Source organism: Mytilus californianus, unplaced genomic scaffold, assembly GCF_021869535.1.
Source record: "Mytilus californianus isolate M0D057914Y unplaced genomic scaffold, xbMytCali1.0.p SCAF_3, whole genome shotgun sequence".
In the NCBI taxonomy this organism is placed as follows: Eukaryota; Metazoa; Mollusca; class Bivalvia; order Mytilida; family Mytilidae; genus Mytilus; species Mytilus californianus.
This window is the reverse complement of record NW_026262679.1, coordinates 5,070,677-5,092,948: the sequence shown is the minus strand read 5'-3', so window position 1 is coordinate 5,092,948 and position 22,272 is coordinate 5,070,677. Positions and strand designations below refer to the sequence as shown.

At 31.7% G+C, this 22,272-nt stretch overlaps 2 protein-coding genes across 2 annotated transcripts in view; one reads left to right on the top strand and one right to left on the bottom strand.

The window, feature by feature from the left end:
• LOC127732904 (uncharacterized) overlaps positions 1–5,731 on the top strand; it is a 29,378-nt gene extending 23,647 nt beyond the window's left edge. The window contains exon 12 of the mRNA XM_052242112.1: positions 1,058–5,731. Within this exon, the coding sequence (XP_052098072.1) occupies positions 1,058–1,186 (129 nt within the window). The 3' untranslated portion in view covers positions 1,187–5,731. The remainder of the gene's footprint in view (positions 1–1,057) is intronic.
• A 3,352-nt stretch (positions 5,732–9,083) lies between these two features.
• On the bottom strand, positions 9,084–17,304 carry LOC127732909 (intraflagellar transport protein 74 homolog). Its single transcript, XM_052242120.1, has 2 exons — positions 17,173–17,304; positions 9,084–11,032 (listed from the first exon to the last, which is right to left on the bottom strand). The coding sequence occupies exons 1-2, from the start codon at positions 17,216–17,218 to the stop codon at positions 9,297–9,299; spliced, it is 1,782 nt and encodes a 593-aa protein (XP_052098080.1). The 5' UTR covers positions 17,219–17,304; the 3' UTR covers positions 9,084–9,296.
• Between the last annotated feature and the right edge of the window lie 4,968 nt (positions 17,305–22,272).

Genomic DNA, 22,272 nt, shown 5'->3' with positions numbered 1-22,272 from the left:
GCTACCAACTGCCTCATTGATATGACATTTAATGAATTTATTGTAATAAAAGAAGTCTTCCCTCGTAAAGTTTTTGATCCTGCTAACTTTTTGCCAATTAGGAGGTTTTTTTTTCAAACCTGAAATTCTGTTGTCCCAATCTTTTATAAAATTTATTTTTGATAGAAAAATAAGGTCAGCAGACAAGTAAACAAAACAACAACAAAAAAAATAGAAAAAAAAAGAAAAATCTATGACCTGTAATTAGTAAAGTTTTGCCAACAGGTCAGTCAAAAGTATACTTTCTAAATATGAATTTAACTGTTAAGTATTACATTTCTATCATTGTTGTCACTTTGTAGACACAATAATGTTTGTTTCACTTATTGAACACAAGTTTCCTTGGCACAAGAGAATTGTTACCTAGTCATTTTCATTAGTTTTGATATACAACATTTATTTTTCAACATATTTTAGTACATGTTATTATTCCTTCTTACTCTCTATAATGTCTCTATCTGAATCACATCCCAAGGGTGACTGTGGAATAAAAATATGGTACCTGTTGCAAGGCAAAATTTCTGTGCCTATCCAATATATCCTCATTTTCCAATGACAATCCAAATTTACCTTACCTTCATCCTGGACTGCCTCTAGTACAGGACCTACCTATTATATTTATTGTTAATTTATTCTTGTCCTCAACATGTATGAAATATTTGCCACTGGACATGAAACAAACATCAATCAATCATTTATCTCAAGCATGTCAACAGATTTGATGTAGCCTTTTTAATTCCTGTTAAATATTTAAATAAAACCTGAAAATGTTAATGTTTAATTTTGTATGCATAAAAAATGTTTGATATATGTATTTCAATGAATAAACAAATCAACAAAACTGGAAAATATAGTTGAAAGAAAGAGCAGACAAGCCAACAATCATAAGTAAAAACATCAAACCCCTTTTGTTAAAGTTTTATTACCTCATCACATAAAAACAGATTAATAAAGTAGATATTCATTCTCTGTTACAATTTTTCATGTATTTTCAATGAACTCTTTTTTTTATTTAAAGGCTCCAGATTTTTTCTACAAATGTTTGGAAGAAAAACTTGGATTGAAGTCTTTAGAAGATCTGATGAAATTTGACAAAGCTTTAGAAAAACTTAGCAGAGACCATCCAGAAATTAACAAGCTTCTTTAAGGATAAATCTGTTCATCATGGTACCATGTGCCAAGTGAATAATCAACAACTGCTGTTTCATTCTAAAACGTTTGAGCACTCACTATAGAAGGACAGAGTTAGGCATTTTTAGCCAGGTTTTATTTCAGTTATTGACTAATGCATGACAATGTAGAACTCAACAACCACAATTGCCATTTAAGTAGAGTATATCAGTGATGTAATTGTCTTTCACTATCAGTGTTATCTATCAGTATTGACTTCATTCAATTTTGTCTAGCCTTGACAGAGTCAAAAAGCGAGACATAGGTATGCTGTTTCCTGTGGCGGCAGCATCAACAATGTATAAGGTTGAGATTAGGTCTAGTTTATGGTGATCCACTAGTGGTAGTTCAATGATATTTGGTATGCAGTTGTATAAGCATTGGCATATCTTATTTCCATGGAGATTATTTGGCTCTGCCCCCTCAGTCATGGTCTATTGACTTTGAAACTTTTTCTTAGTTTACATGTATTAGTTTGTGATTAGGTCAGTTCAAGGGGAACCATTAGTGGTAGGCCAATGTTAATTGGTATGCAGTTGTATAAGCATTAGCACATCCCATTTCCATGGAGAATATTTGGCCTCGCCCCCCAGTCATGGTCTACTGATTTTGAAACTTTTGCTTAGTTAGCATGTATTAGTTTGTGATTAAATCAGTTTAAGATGAACTGCTAATGTTAAGTTAATGATATTTGGTATGCAAATTTATTGACATTTGCAAGTCTTGTTTTCATGGAGATTATATAGCCCCACCCCTCATCATGGTTTATTGACTTTGAAACTTTTACATAGTTTATAAGTTAATGTTTGTGTTTAGGTTTGTTTAAAGGGAACGACTTATGATTGGTCAATGGTATTTGGTATGCAGTTGTATTAGCATTGGCAAATTTCATTTCCATGGAGATTGTTTAGCCATGTACCTTCAGTCATGGTTCATTGACTTTGAATATTTGCATAACTTACATGTTAAAGTATTGCTATTTTAATTTCAACATTTGCATTATCAAGATTACAATAAGGCTAGACATATCTCTGTGTTCACAGTTTATTTATTTGTTTATTACCCAAGTCTATATTTTACATGACACAGGCTGTTAACCAGCCTCAATCAATCAAAATCTATTAATGTGTATTAATGATTCACCTAAATGCGCTGAATTATAGTAATTTTCTGTACATGTATATACATGTATACAGTATGTCTTGACATATATAACAACCGAATATCTGCTATCATTTTTTGCCCAGAAAAATCAACATAAAATAAGTTCAAAAGAAAATAAAATATTGTTCATTTCAGTATTTTTTCCCTTTTCTGTCTAATCTTTAAATAGGACTCAAATGATGTTAATATCAAAATGGTGAAGAATACAAATACTGGTATGTAAGGAATCTTTCCTGAAATATCAAAATAAATACCATTACACCTCTATGATTTTGTCAGTCATAGCCCTTCCTACAACATTTATTTAGATTTTTTTAAAACAGAAAAATTGCCTTGATGAAGATAAAAGTAGTTCCTTTCCCAGGAAGTAATAATGCTTTACTGGAAGATAGAGGTGATATTATATATATTTTAGCTATATAATATAATTTGTTCAAATAACATTGGAAATGTAGATATACAAGTATTACATAATTCATATTGTAAGACCTAATATTACAAGTGCAAAAAAACAGTAAAATATGTCTTAATTTACTGCTACAAACAACTACATACCATAGAAGGGGAATAACTCAGATTAATTTGTAGTTGTAAAGTACAAAATCCAGACTTTTGGACAAGGCTACAAATGAAGTTTTTGTAAATAACTACGCATAATGTTCTTTAAGTGTAAAGTTACAATTTTACCAGTCAAACTACACAATGAAATACACAATGAATTGTATGGAAGATCAAATTTTATTCTGCTATTTTAATGCAAATAGTGTTTATACTAGATTCTGGAATTTTCTGCAGATTTGACATAGAGAAAATATTGATATATACCAGACTGAATGAACATTCTTCTCATATCAAAGTTTTAATTTAATCTCTATACAATTCCATTTGTTTTCAATAATGATTTACATGTATATAATATTATTGTTTAACAAAATGTTGTTAATGATTTCATGCTTTAAGGGCATACGATACAGTTACAGGGGAGGTAATGACGTCCCTAAAGTAAAATGTTATTTTTCGCTATGTCATACTGTAACATATCAGGAAAAGATGAAATTTCTGACTGATTTTTATTATTCAGACTGATTTTTATTATTCAGAAAATTATTCAGACTGATTTTTATTATTCAGACTGATTTAACTTGAAAACTAGTTAATGGACATCTCTTTTTAAAAATGAAATTTGATTTAATTATGTGTGAAGATTACTTGTGCCAATTTTTATGAACATTTCACCGATGAAGTTTTTTTTTAAGTAGATCAATATACATAAAAAAATGCCATTTTTTAATAAAATAGTGAAAATATGATAAAAATTTATTACTTCCAAAGAATTGTTACAAAAGTCCAAAGCCAACTTATGTAGAAAAGATATTCCAAATGTTTTTACAAAAATCCGCTTGCATTTATCTTTTGAAACAAAAAAGTTAGATATGTCTTTCCAAAGGATAGAAATGTCCAGGAAACCAAAATTTCCAGTAAATGTCCAAAGTTTCAACCCCATTTATCTCTAAAAGTAGCACATGAAGATATATTTTTTATTACATATTTGAATTGACTAGGTGAAAAATAGCTTGTATGCAAACTCATCAAAACTTCACCGTGGGATCAAAACTGTATGTATGCCCTTAACAGTAGTACCAGCAAAACAATAATGTTGTATCTGGTTTCCAACGGTTTTGGCTCATTGTTATAGACGTTGCATCTCAATGCAAATTATTTTTATTTTTTATTTTTTGTCCAGTATTTTTTTCCCGGCCAGTAATATTAATTGACCATCACCATCCATAACCTTTGCAAACTTTGAAGAAGCCTAATTTTTGTTCTTGCCAAAAATAGAATATTTTCTTTAAATATCCTTAAGAACATTGGAAATATGACCAGAATCAAAGACCTACATTATATTATTTGTAAGTAAAAGCTGCCAAATACATGTACACTTAATACATGCTTTGAGAAAGTATAAAATTGAATTGTATGAGTTTTAGTTACATGAAGACCCTCCTATCCAGAACAATTAAATATTATAGAAGAGCTTTATTTTTTAGAGTAAATATATTTATTCATGTACATTATAATATTTTTTTGTAAATTGGTGAAACATATGTTAAAGGTAAAACAGCTTGATCCAGGATAAATAAGTATTTGTATTTATTGAACAGCTAGTTTTAATTTTGACATTGATGTTTTGTTGTATGTCATAATGATTTGATTTTGACTGTGATAGTATATATATGAACAGTTTTTTAAACATTTATTTACATAATATAGAATTGTTCACTTTTCATGCTTTAGACCATTTTATTGGTTGTTTATGTGAATTTCTCAAGTAAAGAATGGGAGATAACTCTAGTTATTTTATTTGACTTTTATTTATTGATTGTAAATTAGGCCTTTTTCCTGATTGTCCTCTTTGTTTTCTGTTGGAGAGAGCACTATACCCGATTTTGAAACATAATTCCTGTGATCTTTTAAAAGTATTTTTTATTAAAACTTCTGTACTCACAAGAACAAATTATTTTTTTCTGTATCTTAATTTGCATGGATTGTTTATAAATTATCTAATTTGATAGCATAGATATTTGTGCAAAAAGTTAAAACATTTTTAATTCTGTGAACAAATTAATTTTGTAACCAAATGATGTTAACTCAAACATCAATGATCCAACTATACAAATGAATACCATTGTATAAAATATCTAAGGTTTTTGCATTTTTTAATCATACATGTACTGCCAAACTTAAATGAAGTTTGTCTCCAACATGTTTATTTTCAAACTAAATAATTAATATGTAGGAGTGGATAGTAATGTTCATTGCCTTGGACAGTGTAGTAGAACTTAATTCTCTTCAAAGAAAAGTGCATATCATATGAAGTTATTGTGGATAGAGGAAATTAGGAAAATAGGAAATGAGCAATTATGAGGTGGATATACATGAAACAATGTAAAACTTGAGATCTTCAGCAAATTTTGTTGTTTATTACCTGACAAAATGCTTGATAATAGAAACTACAAACCTAAAGGCAATCATAGTGTATTAAATCAAGTGTTGCATGTTGTTATAGAGAAATATTTCAGTATTAACTACAGCATAAGAATGAAAATCAAAAGTCTATTTTTCCATGTTTTGCATATTAAACATTTTGTTGGGATTATTAGTATAATGAGTGTTTTCTCTTTCAGATATTTAGGTAGTGTTAGATACATAGATTTGATAACATTTTTTGAACTCTTGTGACTGTTAAATTTTGCTTTAACTTTGTTAATGATTTGTTTTATGTTTTACAGATATACATGCATGTTTCTATTTTTTAGACAAATATATATTTTTATAAAATAAAAAAAAATCAACTGTGCTCCTCTTCTTGCCGACTTGTTCCTTTATTCATATAAGGCTGACATCATACAGAAGCTTCTTAGGCAGAATGAAATGAAGCTAGCTTTATCCTTTAACTTCACTTTCCACTATATAGATGATGTTCTCTCACTGAATAATTTAAAGTTTGGTGACTATGATGAATGCATCTATTCCATAGAACTTGAAATAAAGAATAGAACAGATACAGTATAGTGTGCCTCATATATTGACAATGAGGGTCAGTTGAGAACTAAACTTTATGACAATAGAGATATTTCAGCTTCCCAATTGTGAACTTTCCATTTCTATATAGCAACATTAACCAAAAACTATAAATAGTTACAGAATTTGAAGATATGACATTAGTCCTATTATAGGTACTTTCTACTGAAATATACTGGTTATGAATTTTTGCTATATAGAAATGGAAAGTTCACAATTGGGAAGCTGAAATATCTCTATTGTCATAAAGTTTAGTCAATTTCTAGATGTGAGTCATGATGGGGTTCGTGTCTTTAGTATTCTATGTTGTGTTGTGTTTTGTTTTTTTAGTTTATTTTCGACTTTGAGTTTGAATATCCCTTTGATATCTTTATGCCTCTCCTATAGTAAATATAAAGTTAAATAGGTTTTAAAAAAGGTTTTAAAAAAAAATTGTGTGTTAAACACAATTTTATCATGGATTATTTTGTACCCCTGCCATTTAGTAGTACCCATGTCCTACCTTCTGGAATCAAATAATTCTCCTCATCATGCAGATATTAATCTGATTTTTAGCCAAGTGAGCCATCCTATCCAGGAAAGTTTACCAACATTTGTCATATGAAAAGAAAATTTCTGAAATTGTACTTGTCTGAACTTTTTTTAGACTGTCTGCAGATTAGATGATATTTGGTACACAGGTGTATAGTGATGGCCTATAGACCAAGTTCTTGTTTTGTTCTGTTTGACAGAGTTTTGGCTTAATTACTGCCTTTTGACTTTTCAAGGATGTTATGAACACACCATTTTGGTAATGCTAGCCGATCATGGGTTGATTTCTGGTATACAAGTATTAATGTATAATAATGACCAACAGATCCAGTTGCATTCGTTCTAGTTGACCAAATTTTACCAGAATTGCATCCCTTGGATTTAAATTTTTTTTTTATTATACTCCTCTGGATTTATTCTATTCTAAAGCCTGCCGATTTGGATCTGATTTTTTGGTACATTTGCATTTTCTACCATTCACTGACTTTTCCTAATACATGAAACACCAAACTGCATGAAATAAATTGATTGAGCCTTCGACATTAAGTTAACAGGTAGGTAAATGAAAGATCTCACGTATTTTCTGAAAGTTTGTAAGCATCTGGAGAATGCAGAATTGTGTGTAAATAAAAAAAAAAGCCAAAATGTGCCTGTTTTACTTGGCCAGATAATGCAATTTGAATATCCACTGCTAGAAGAACATACACCATATTTAATTGAACTACTGCTCATAGTATCTGATAAACTGACAAAACCATAAAAACTTAACATTGTATACACCAAATATAGTTGACCTATTGCGTGTAGTATCGGAGATATGGACTTGACCATGTAAACTAAACCTTGATCAATGATCAATAAAATGATGTTGAGGTAAGGTGAACCCTGTCTGACAGATATGCAGACCTTACAAGAAACCATATACCAAATAAAGTTATCCTATTAGTCTATTACACATAAGTGAGTATTTCACAAGACAAAAAAACTATAAGTTGTTTTCAAGAAGTCACTGAACCATGAAAATGAGGTTAAGGACAATGGACATAAGACACAGAAATTTCGTCACATAAGGTATCTGCATACTTGGTATGAAGCATTCAGGTCTTCTAGCTTCTGAAATATAAAGCTTTATACAAATAGTATACGCTGTCCCTGCCGCCAGATTGTAATCCCTATGTCTCGCATTCTGCGACTTTCGTCCAAGGCGAGACAAAAAGGATATTCATTTGCAATTCCTCATGCTTATGTTGTAAGTTTAAAGATACACTTTTACTACATGTGTCATATAAAGTTGATATTATCAATGAACCGTAGAAATGGGGGCAAATTAAGATGAACTTTGCTTGACAGACATGTACATGTTCAATCATTCCATACACCAAATCTAGTTGACCTATTATATCTGAGAAAAAGACCTAACCACAAAAACTAAACATTGACCAATGAACCATGAATATGAGGTCATAATCAGAAGAGCCTTGACAGACAGACATTTACAACTAACAATCATTAAATACACCAAAAATAGTTGACCTTTTGCTTATGGTTTATGGACCTAACCCAGAAACTTAACATTGACTAATGAATCATGAATATGAGATCAAGGTCGGATGAACCCTACCAAACTGACATGTACGGCTTAGTCAATCAAGAAGTCAAGTAAAATTGACACATTGATTATAGTATCTGAAATTTGGACCTAACCACCAAAACTTAACATTGACCAATGCACAAATTATATCAAAGTCAGAAGAACCATGCCACACTGACATTTACACCTTACATTTATTTCAAATTCATACATATAGTTGACCTATTGCTCATAGTATCTTAGATATGGATTTGACCCAAGAAAACATAACCATAAATAGTTAAACCTGCCAGACATGTAGACCTAAGACCTTCCAAGGGTCTTGTATACCAAATATAGTTAATATCATATATATAATTAGCTAGAAATTCTGGTGATAAAAAAAGCTAGAGTTTTTTAAGTATTTGCTTAACCATGAAAATGAGGTCAAGGGCAGTGGACATATGACAGACAGAAACTTCAGAACACAAGGTATCTGTGTTCAAGGTATGAATTTTCCAGATCTTCTATCATCTAAAATATAAAGCTTTATACAAATAGTTAACTTGTAAAAAGTCTATGCATTAACCTTATATGTTGCATAAAAGGGGGTCTGTACCACCAGCCCCCCCCCCCTCTCCATAATCTGCATTTCAGTGGCTTGCTAATTGCTGAATTTTCAATTTACTATTGTGATTGAGATTTTGTGAGTTAGTGCTTGTTACAGAACAAGTGTATTGACAAAGATATATGTAACCTCTAGACAAAGATATATGTAACCTCTAGATATCAATTTTTAGACACCACATATTGCCTGGATTTTGTTTTTTTCACAATTGATCCCGATTTCATTTCATTCATATTTGTAATCCTTTGGTCTTTATAATTATCGACAAGTTTTTAATAATCTTACTTTAGGATAGATTTTTACCCATGTTTATCTCCAGAACCTTCTTGAACTTAAAATAAAGCCTTAAAATTCAACTTACAGTAGAGAGAGATTAAAAAGGTAGATATATAACGGTACTTCTTATGTGTAGAAACAGTATTTAATATTTCAAAAACACTTAACTTAGTTCATATGATTTTTCTAGCTTTCAATATACGACTGACTGAAAATTACAATTTTGAAGAAATAACATTAAGAAAGAAAGTCATAAATTATCAGTTTGTTCTTGTACTTTTTCTAATAATAAGAAATTTAACATAACAGCAATGTAACTTAAAAAAATAAGTTAGATCACATGCTGGGGTTTCCTGCCATTTGACTTTGTAACTGTTGGTTGAAATCCTGAATAGCATTGAACACGCGTCTGTTTATTGGTCTGAAATCACATTCCATTGTTTTAGCAGCAATGAATTCTTTCATAACAAAGTTATTTTGTTCATGATGTTGCCACTTCCTCTCTAAATTGCCAAGCTGCATGTATGTTTCATTATCTTCTAATGATGTTTTCATACCTTCGTATTTAGAGGTCAACTGCTGCATGACCTTTTTAAAGTTTTCTTTGCGTCTTTGCAGTGAAATTCTATCCTCTTGGAGTCTCTTTCTCTTCTTCTCTGATATATCCCTCAACTTGTCTAAATCTGAATAAGTTTCTAAATCTTTTTCCATTGTTGAATTCTTTTCTCTTAACATAACTAATTCTGTTGTAATTTTATCTTCCAACTGTTCAACTTTCTGTAAGTCCACTTGCAACTTGTCACTTTCTGCAGCAAGCCCCAAGGTTGTATTTTCTGATTTTTTCATTTCTCCTGCCTTAAAAGCTAAATCTTCTTTCATAGTACTGAGTTCTGCTGGGGATGGTAGAGCCGAAAATCTACCCATATTTCTACTCATATGTTCCAGTATTGCTATAGTATTCTGTTCCAGCTGTGTCACCCTTTGATGTTCCTGGTGTTTAGATTCTTCAAATGAATTAAGGAACTCGTCGATTGTTTCTTCCCTTTTCTTTAATTCTTTGTACTTTTGATTTCTCTCCCCTTGATTTTCCTCTATATCAATATCTAATTGTCTGATTTCCTCTTGAACCTGTTCTATTTTCTCTTTCAGATCATTTGTTTGTCTTTCCAAGCTTGCTATTTCCTGGTTATCCTCTTTGACCTGTTTAAGTAACTTTTCTCTCTCTTCTGCCGGAGACGATTGATTCTTAGTTTCTTGGACTAATGCATCCCTCTTCATTTCAAGGTCATTCAATTGTTCATAAAGACGAACAGCTTCTTGTTTAACTTGGGAGAATGATAGTTCCTCGTTTGAATTTTCAATCTTAGAATTAAGTACATCTAGTTCCTGTTGACCTCTTTCCAACTGTTTCAACATATGTTCATTGACATCTTTAAGCTCAAAATACTTTTTTCTCATTTTTGGATTCATGTCATTAACTATATTATCCGCCATTCTTTTTTCTTGGTCCAATTCCTGCTCTATTTGTCTGATCTGGTCTTCTTTTTGCTTTTTTATTTCAAACAGCTCTTCGATTTTTCTAGCCTCCCTTTCGTTGGAATTTTTCAGATCTTGTAAATCCATTTCTACATCCTGTATGTCTTCATCTGTGGTCAATTTATCTACAAGTGTGTTATAGTCACCAAGTTCTCCCTGTAAATCTCTAATTTCTGATGCTAATACTTCTGCTCTCTTCTCATATGTCAGAAAAGCAGAATTTTCTTCTGAATTATTCTCTATCTCCTTATTCAATTTGGTATTTTCACCATTCAGTTCATTTATTTTACTCCTGATTAATCCAAGAAAGTAAGTTCTATCCTTGACAGTTCGGCCTTGACCTTTGACTCCAGTTTTCATTCCTCCTAATCCTTGTTGGGTCATTGGCCTGTCTTCAACCTTTAACTGAGACTGTAAGGCCCCTCCTCCAGCCACCTGTCCCCCTTTGGTTCCTGGTCTAGCTGTTCCAGGATTCATTGCTGTTGTCAGGCGGGTAGCAGTACCTCCTTGGATAGCTGTTCCCACTGGTCTAGCACCTGAAATGATTAAATAAAGGAATTAAATATGTGTATTTATATATGACATGTAGACCTACAGAAATCAAGTAGTAAGATTGAAACTAGTAGTAAGCTGAACACATGATTCAAACTAATACAATGTATGTTAATATTCATGATTGTGTTTCTACTGTTCACTATGTTTATATACGTAACCAGAAGAATCTACCACCCATTGCTCACCTGACAAATTACTGAAGAGAACACAACTTTGACAAATTCAGTTTTTGATGGCTTTATCTTTTTCAGATTTGAATAGAATCTTCTGCAAAAAGTTTAAAATCTCAAGCTTTGGAAGGTCAAAAAATGCCTAAACAATTTTTTAAGGCAACAAATATTTTTTTAATCAGATTTCAACCTTTTATCTCAAGTACTAAACAATGAAATCTACCTCACATAGATGTTAAGCAACTGTGCAAGGCTTCAAAAATTGCTCCATGGAGGCCTGTAAATGACCTGTATTTTGATGATAAGAGACAAACAAGATTTTCATTATCCATGAAGTTATACTTTTAGGAATAGTAAAGACAACTATAAATGAAAGACAATTAAACACTCTATTAGAGTGATGCAACCATGAAAAATTCAAGAAAAGAAGAAAATATGTCTTTTAAAAAATCTGAATGTCTGAGCTAAGGGACTTCCTATTTTTTACATACATGTACAAGTAAAAAGTATAAGATAACAAACGCTTGTATAAGTAATGCCCCTGACTGTCATAATTCCAATTATACACTCTTCTCATTAAAGTCAATCTAAACTATATATACAAATAAATTGTTGATTTCCACTATACACTTATTATATTTTTTTAGTTCTCATATTTCACTTAACAATATTTCATAAGAAAATAGATTTGTATCATCTATTCAGTTTTTTTTTCATTTAATTGTATCCACAAGTAAATGATTAATGCAATAAGTGTGTTTACAAAACTTTTATTTTAATGAGAGTTTGAACTCTAATCTAAAAATAATAAAAGAACAGAGTTCCAATGTCCCCCGCGCTGCATATATTTAACATTTCCAAGGGGCACAACTCTTTTAAAAAAGTCGATCGTCCACCATTATAGAACTTGTCCGATGTATATCGCTGATATTAACCAATAGTATAAGTTTAATAAAAATCTGGCAAGAATTGTACCTGTGAGAGCGCTCACGAGGCCATTTTCCATAAATTTAATATTTCCAAGGGGCATTACTCTTTTAAAAAAGGGCTATCAGTCACCATTATAGAACTGGTCCGAGATATTGCTGATATTAACCTATAGTATAAGTTTTATAATCAAAGTACTGAAGTACTGAACATCGGATGACCGCAAGTTCTGGTGGATAGTCACAGGCACTTGTCTCAGAAAAAATAAAATATCTCTATACCTGAAAGTTAGGTTAAGGTACATAGATTTATTATTTTTTTCTAAATGACAGAGAATTCAACCTCACCGTAATAATTATTATATTGTAGTGATATAATCATGGGACAATCATTTGTTATCAGTATAATCTGGTTTGTTGTTATATATTATATTAATATTTGTACAGTTATATATAAAGCAGATCATCTTAATAACTCTACCGGCAAATTTTCATCATTTATACCATCATTCTATTCTAATGATAGTGCAGTGCATGTGCATGGTGGACACTCTTCTGTAATAATTAGTTTTTCTAATAGGTTTGATTTGAGAAGGCATTCATATTTCTCCCGCTAATGAATATGTATTGATGAAATTAATATATAACAAGGGATAAGAGATATAAACAGCAAACACAATTTTTCAGTACGTGTGCATAGATATTAATGATTTTTTACTTAAATATATATATTTCTCACGACAAAACATTTTCATATTATTTATTTATGTTCTTAAATAATATTTTCATGAGTATTCATTGAAGAAATGAATTTATAACAAGCGATAAGGAATGTTATTTTGCACTCGATAATATCCGCGTATTTATACGAAATACGTTCGGTTATCAGTCAAAAACGTAAGTCACGTGGGTAGAAATGTCTGTGGCAACATTACACCAGAATGCCCTCTAGGTCATCCCCTGTAAAAATCTGGCAAGTATTGTACCCTTGAGAGCGCTAACGGGGCCATTTTCAATAAATTTAATATTTCCAAGGGGCATAACTCTTTCAAAAAAAGTCGATCAGCCACCATTATAGAACTTGTCTGAGATATTGCTGATATTAACCTATAGTATAAGTTTTATAATAATCTGGCAAGAATTGTACCAGTGAGAGCGCTAACAAGGCCATTTTCCTTAAATTTAATATTTCCAAGGGGCATAACTGTTTAAAAAAAGTCAATCGGCCACCATTATAGAACTTGTCCGAGATATTGCTGATATTAACCTATAGTATAAGTTTTATAAAAATCTGGCAAGAATTGTACCCTTGAGAGTGCTAACGAGGCATTTTCCATAAATTTAATATTTCCAAGGGCCATAACTCTTTTAAAAAAAGTCAATCGGCCACCATTATAGAACTTGTCCGTGATATTGCTGATATTAACATATAGTATAAGTTTTATAAAAATCTGGCAAGAATTGTACCTGTGAGAGCGTTAACAAGACCGGACGGACAGACACACGGACGGATGCCCGATATTTCCATGTCCCCCCCCCCCCCCCCTGCTTGGTACAATAAGCAATCCAGAATTTTTTTTTAGGCATATAAAGACATCCCAAAACTTGAGAATAAAACAAACATCTTACAAATTTACTGATACAAGTATTAATATTAATTGCATCTTCTGATATGTAAATAAACATGAATTGGTGTGTTTTGTATGCTGTTGTTTGTCTTTTAGTCTTTTTATTTTTCTGCCATGGTTTCAGTTTATTTTCATCTTATGACTTTGAATGTCCCTTTGGTATCTTTCACCACTCTTGTACAAGTATTCCTCCTAACTGTATGTATGATTTCAAATAATATTCTCCAATGTGAATGTGAGAGATATTCATTCTTTCTAGTCAATTTGTTTCCTATAGCTAAGAACAGATGACTTTATCATGTTTATTCTAATTAAAAATTTGAATTCAAAATTGTTCCATTATAAGTAATAAAGTGTACATGTATGAACGATTACATGATCTTCTAATTGGTGCTTTTTCTTGGAAAAATTTATGTCAAAAAGCAAATATCTTAACGTCACAATGTCCTACGACGCATTTTTTCCCCAAATGACCCCAGGTCAACCCGGGTAATTCATTCATAAAATCGAAATTGAATGTTGTGTACTGTAACCCAATTGGGTAAGAGTAGCCGACACAGGGATAAGTAATCACATCTACCCTTTCTTATGCTAAATGATATTTCTTGACCCTTGACAGTTTAATTAAAGGCACTGGCTAAGGTTACTATTATTGTTAATTCCGAGATAATTTTTTTATTGTTCGCACCCTTTTTATTGGTTTTGTGTTCAATAATTTTTCAATTGTTTTTTTGGTTAGTGTATTGCTATATATATTATACACAAGTTCCCGTAAAATTTGACATCATAATTTAAAGGTGAATTAAAGGTAAAATTTGGAAATGGATAGAGAATTTTTTAAAAGACAGAGAAGCAAGATGTAATATAAACAAGCATCAGGGACAATGGTGTAAAACTCAAATTGGGCTTCCACAAGGCTCAGTTATATCCCCCTTACTTTTCAACATCTTTATTGTTGATATTTTTGCTTAAATTTCCTCTAACAAATGTAAATTTGCTGATGATGGGACAATCTGGAAAACAGGCAAAGACAAACATGAATTAGTGAAGGAGTTACAAAAAGATATTAACTCTATCCATGAATGGTCAACAAAATGGAGAATAAACCTCAGTATAGAAAAAACAGAATTTTGTGTATTTTCCAGAAATGGTATGACAAAGGAGGACATCAAGATAATGTTACAAGGAAAGGAATTAAAATACAATCCAAACCCCAAAATTTTAGGCCTTACTTTAGATGAAAAATGTGATTTCAATAAACACATAGACACTGTTGAACAAAAAGCACAAAAGTCCTTAGGGATAATCAGAAACATCAAGGGAATAGCAAAGGTATCTACAAAAATTTTAATACAAATATATCAAAGTCATGAAAGTATAGTGCTGTCTACAATGTTATATGCTAGCAGTGTATGGCAAATCAACAACAACACGCATATAAATAAATTAAATGCTATTCAAAGAAAAGGATTAGCCTTATGTCTCAACCAACCAACTACAGCTAGTATAGAAGCCTTAGAAGAAGTAGCAGGAATACTTCCACTGGACCTTAAAAGAGAAGAAGCCGGTATAAGACAAATTGCAAAAATAAAATCATATAAAATCACTATCCCTATTAAACAAATTTTTGAAGATTGGAAAAATATAAATGAACCTGAAAAAATAATCTCACCAATTGGAAGAATGGTATTACAGTCTGAAGACATGAAGAGGTCAACAGAGATTGATTCTGATTGTATAGAGTCTCAATTTGAATTCCGAGGGTTAGCAGCCTCAAAATCACCACCAGAGTATTGGAAAAATCTCGGAAGTTCAAAGTCTAGATCAGAGGAACAAGCATTTCAGGGAAAGACTATTATTTTGGAAAAAATACATCAACTAAAAAAGAATACAACATTAGCTTTCACTGATGGCTCCTGCAAAGGAAACCCAGGTCCATGCGGGGCTGGGGCAGCTATTTTAATATCAAAAAGCACAGAACTTGTGGAGTTAACACAGCCAGTTTCCAATAGAGGATCTATTTTATTAGGGGAATTAGTAGCTATCAAGCTGGTAATAGATTTTCTAATAATTCCAAACAACAGAAAAAACACTGAATCCATCAAAATTTTCTCAGACAGCCAATCAGCAATTGGAATTTTAACTTTAAATTGGAAATCAGATAATTACGGCAAAACTATTCATGATATTAAAATCGGTATATTGGCACTAAAATCTGAAGGAATCATTGTTTCCATTGAATGGACCCCTGGACACGCTGATATACAAGGCAATGAACTAGCAGACCAACTAGCTAAAAAAGCAGCACAGGAGGCAGAAAAAATACAAAGCATTCCAATTTTTACAAAACAAGATATACAAAAAGGAGCAAAAGACAGTGTAATGTTAAAATGGCAAAACCGATGGGACACCAGTGATAAAGGAAGAAGATATTATTCCTTTCAACAAAATGTAAAAAATACAATTCCAAAAGACAAACCGTCAACTGAAATATATCGGATAACCACTAGTTTAAGAACAGGATATTGTAATTTAAACTCTTACAAATCAATGATATGCCCAGCACTCATCGACAAATGCAGCTGTGGACAAATAGAAACAGTTGACCATTATCTACTGTATTGTGAAAATTATGAGGAGGCTAGAGCGCTCTACTTCATAACATCAAAACTAACACTTGAATCAGAAGTATTATTAGCAACAACAGAAAATGAAAATTACAAACATCACATAGAAGATATTCAACATTTGTTAGGGGTCTTTATTAAAGATACTGGAAGGTTCACAAAATAGATAGTTAAGGTTTTATAAGGGTTAATTATTTATTCACTTAATTATTTAATTATTTATTTATTTATTTATTTTTCTCTGCAGTGCCACATCATAAATACAAATGTACTAATGAGTTTTATACAAAAGTGACATAAAATTACCAGAGTGATCGAAAGTACAGAGAGATTATAGTGTCAAGTTGACACTTCTAAAGACTAAAAAATTTGACGTCATAATCAAAAAGTGATTGTTGTTTGACGTCAGAAGGTTATTCAGAGACAGATCTAAGGTCATTCGGAGACAAAATTCAGCTAAATACCAAAAGTGTAAATACTTTTATTGGATCCCTCTCCGGAAGTACATTTTGGCAATTAGTCTTGGAAGTAACAATAATTATTTCTTATTGTTACTTTTTTCGGGTAACCGTAGCCAGTGCCTTAATCAAAAGTAAGTACTGTGATTGTCAACTACATGAGATCCACAACAATATTGATAGAGTCCTTTTGGGAAAACCATCATTCCATCCCCCCATTTTTCAAAGAGTGATGTTCCCGAAATAAAACAAATCATTGAGGGAACAAAAAAGTATGGCGGTTGCATGTGTTCGCTTGATTATTTCATGAACCTGTTCTAGGTCTACTGCCACTGGCACTGGGTAATCTTCCAGCCATTTCTTCTTATAGCTTATAGCTTATAGTTTACTGTTGACAGGAAGCAGGTTGTAAGGAATGTTGTCACTTGATTTGGATTTTTCGGCATATCCGGTGAGGGGAAGATCTAAAACACGGAAGTTATAAAAAAGAACAGGGTAAAATTTACATAATTTAAGTTATTTCTCTGGAACGGCTCAATATAAATTAATAATTAGAACGGATTTAAAAGCTTATAAAATATTCTATAACTTGAATTAAAATTGATATTAATTAAGAAATGCATTTTTACTAAAAAGATGACTGGAAGCCTTATTAAGCGTGAATGTGCCAATCAGATTTTGCCTCCTTGAACTAAAATTCATGAAAAAGTATACAACCCCGTCGAAAACTTTAGTAAAATTTCTATTTGAGAATATTAATAAAAAATGTGATAAAAACTTGATATTTATAAACAAAGAAATTCATTTAGCACTAAAAAAATAAAAGTACATGTATGAGCCACTTTAAACATAATGAAAAATCTCATTGAAATTAAAGATTTGTGTTATAGATAAAAACTCAATAAAGATGAAGCATAAGTATTAAACTGTAAAGAAAGCGTTTGCAGCAAGTGAAAAATAAATATATATTAAGCGAAGCCAGACCACATATTTATGAACTTTGGAAAATATGGTGAGCTGAACATAGATCCCATGTGGCAATCGGATCTCTGAGTCTCCACTTAAATAACATTGCACAGATTTGACAGTGTGAACAAGAAGCAAACATAAGCAGATTTTAACTATCTGCAGGCTGAGCAACGGCAGTTTGAATCATTCCAGAACTGAAGCAAACTCTTAAAATAAGAAAAACTATGTTTAGTCCTGAGATGGTTTTCAAAGAGCAAGCTGTTCCAGAGTGAAGCGGCTGCATATCTGAATGATCTCTTACCGTATGTACTAGTTTTTATCTGTGGTATGTCCAGGATGTTACTATACCAAAAATTATATAATTTGAGTCCTTGAGATTGACCCAATCACTCAAACACACTGGAGCCTTCCCTCTAAGAATAGAAATGCAGAAGTCAAATTTTACACTTTGAACTCAAATATCTCCAAAAGCACGCAAACCAGTCAAAACCCTTTATATGATTTCTACAGTCCATTTATAAACTAGTACACTTATTTAAGTTGATTTAGATTATTTTTAGAGAAAATGGAAAAATCCTGACCGGAAGTTCCCCTTGTGAAAAAATATAACTGCAATTTATCAACATTGAAAACAAATCAGCTCTTGGTATATACTTCTACATTCAACTTTATCATGGTAGGCTTATTATGAGGGTCTGGATGGGGTTTTAAATAGCAAAGAATAGTACTAGTGAGATTTTTACTATACGGATATAAATCCTTGAGAATAGGGAATTATGGGCAAAAAAATAAGAATAAAGAATAATGGGTGCGTGCTAAATTTTAAAGAATAGAGAATAGTGGTTAAGGGGTACAGAATAAAGAATAGAGAATAGTGGTTAAGGGGTACAGAATAAAGGATAGAGAATAGTAGTTAAGGGGTACAGAATAAAGAATAGATTGGTTAAGGGGTACAGAATAGATAATAGTGGTTAAGGGGTAAAGAATAAAGAATAGTGGTTAAGAGATACATAATAAAGAATAGAAAATAGTGGTTAAGGGGTACAGAATAAAGAATAGTGGTTAAGGGGTACAGAATAAAGGATAGAGAATAGTAGTTAAGGGGTACAGAATAAAGAATAGATTGGTTAAGGGGTACAGAATAGAGAATAGTGGTTAAGGGGTAAAGAATAGATAATAGTGGTTAAGGTGTAAAGAATAAAGAATAAAGAATAGTGGTTAAGGGGTACAGAATAAAGAATAGTGGTTAAGGGGTACAGAATAGATAATAGTGGTTAAGGGGTAAAGAATAAAGGATAGAGAATAGTAGTTAATGAGTACAGAATAAAGGATAGAGAATAGTGGTTAAGGGGTACACAATAGAGAATAGTGGTTAAGGGGTACAGAATAAAGAATAGAGAAAAAGTCTTAGTACTAAATTACTAGTGAGATTTTTACTATACGGATATAAATCCTTGAGAATAGGGAATTATGGGCAAAAAAATAAAGAATAAAGAATAATGGGTGCGTGCTAAATTTTAAAGAATAGAGAATAGTGGTTAAGGGGTACAGAATAAAGAATAGAGAATAGTGGTTAAGGGGTAAAGAATAAAGAATAGTGGTTAAGAGGTACATAATAAAGAATAGAAAATAGTGGTTAAGGGGTACAGAATAAAGAATAGTGGTTAAGGGGTACAGAATAAAGGATAGAGAATAGTAGTTAAGGGGTACAGAATAAAGAATAGATTGGTTAAGGGGTACAGAATAGAGAATAGTGGTTAAGGGGTAAAGAATAGATAATAGTGGTTAAGGGGTAAAGAATAAAGAATAAAGAATAGTGGTTAAGGGGTACAGAATAAAGAATAGTGGTTAAGGGGTACAGAATAGATAATAGTGGTTAAGGGGTAAAGAATAAAGGATAGAGAATAGTAGTTAATGAGTACAGAATAAAGGATAGAGAATAGTGGTTAAGGGGTACACAATAGAGAATAGTGGTTAAGGGGTACAGAATAAAGAATAGAGAAAAAGTCTTTAAAAGTCAAAGACTACTGAAATGAAGCCCCCAACCCTTTCCCCATATGAAACTCTTTATTGTGATTCAGTGGTATACAGTGAAAATAAATTAAGTTGTAAAATTCTTAAATTTTTATTTTCTAATAGATCGAAATATTTGAAGGTCATGGCAGAGACATATATACATGTATATATTACTCTGGTCATGGTGACTTCTTAATACATATATACTATAAAATTTAAAATAATGTGAAACTTAGAAGATCATTAATTACCCGGGCCTTGTAAAATATATACTGGTTGAGGACCAGTTATACCGTTAGTTACCAGTTACCGTCACTTGCCGTTTAATTCAAGAACGGAGGCGGCGTTGCGTAAAAACAACCTACTACTGATATCTTCACATATGTTTACTTCATTTGTAAAAAGTACCTTTTGATTGAGATTAAAAAAAATCAAAATTGAAGTCTGTACGTCTCTTCAATATAGTGTAAGTAGTTGATTTCAAGTGACAAAAAATTTCATATTCTGAAGAGGAGGAAGACCTTCCAAAATTTCAAAATTAAAGGTCAGAATGGTGATGTGTTTAGTTCCGTTAACGTACCTTTTTTCTCTTTTTGTTACACGTTAGAAAATACGTAATTAGTGTCCCGATTAGATGTTAATTCTATCCTTAGATGAAATTTTCCGCAAAATTCGGCATAGTAGTAAGCCAATTTTTTTCGTAGTTTATAAGAAAAATCGGAGTCTATGGTGTTAAACCTAACTTTTGGTAACCCTATGAATGTTAAAAGAGTATTTCCCCAAAGAGTTCCTGTACAAAATTATTTGAGAAAAACTATGAATTTCTGACGGTAACTGGTTCTCGACCAGAATATATAATTGATGCTTGTTCTATGAAATTATGTACTTTTCGAATGACGACTATCGCGTGGTTTCTTAGCCGATTAAAGATCTTAGAAAACCGAAGTCACTATATTCCATTATTATATACACATATTTAAAGATTTTACGATGCTGATTGAATGGCGGATATCTATAGTCCAGCAAAATACATTACATGCTTATACAAGATGATTACATATTGATGAGCCAAGCTTTCAATGGTACTTGACTGTTTTAATGTGCTTGCTCACCGAGGTAATAGACTGCATAATGAAAAGTCTACCTACCTTAACGCATAGATTATTCTGACTTCGACTCGAACCAGTCTTTGTATTCTTTCTTCTAAATGTCGCGTGTTTGTCGGAGAAACAGTAGATATGAACATTGAAGTCTATGTCTGATGTGATTGACCAAATAGTGCATATAGTGATTCTTCAAATCAGTTGATCTCCTTAAATCTTTTTTTTAAACAGACACATCAGCTAAAAATAAGCAGCGTTCTGAACAGCAGGACTAACACCAAGTAAAGTGTAACACAGGGTTCAATTCTGGGATCATTCGATTACTAATGTTTTCATTAACGATATATGATTATCATTCGTAAGACATAACTCCCTATTCCCTATATAATTATGCAGACGATAAAACTGTGCCTTTTAATTGTTATCCTGGTTTTGATGCATTAATGCTAACTTTGGAAGCTGAATCAAATGGATTCATTGAATAGTTTAATATAAATAGAATGCATGCAAATCCTGATTAATTTCAGATTTTGGCAGTTGATTAGACAACCTATGTTAAAATCCAATAATACGTATTCAGAATTCCGATTGGACATGTGATACTTTTGCTAAACTTTTAGGAATCGACATTTATTATCAGCTGAGTTATTTGTACGATATGTAGCAGGGCATCACAACAACTAGTAGTATATATTAGAATTAATGATGGCAAATTACTCATAAAGGCGGTTGGCAGATATAGTACTGAACACATTTACAACAGATTTACAACAGATGATTTGTCTGCAGTACGGGAATAGAATTGAAGATGAATTCAATTTCCTCATTAGCTTACTAACTCGACCCCACTAATAATAGGGAATCCCCCCACTCATTAAAAGGAGTTTTATCATTTTAGAATCTAACAGACATATATTCGTTTGAAAATAAAGTGATATAGTTCGATCTTTTATAATATTTTTGTATTTTGTAAATGTCAACTGACATCATTCCTGTAATGATCATGAAAGTTTTAAATTATTTAGTTTTATTTGATTTGATTTATATATTCAGACACTGGCATAATAAAGCGTTTATTTTATTGTTTTGTATATTCCGAATCAAAATCATCTTATCTTATTTCATCTTATCGTATAACCCACGACCATTCACAATCATGGCGAGTTGATAACCTTAACATGAGTCCAGCGAAATGTGACTTGAATTTTAACAATTCGGACCACACTGCCAAACTTGCATGGACGTTTTCAATAAGATTTTATCGAAACCTAAGCCTAAGTCGAATTTAATTTGCAATGTGCGCTTAGGATTCTTATATGCTTCG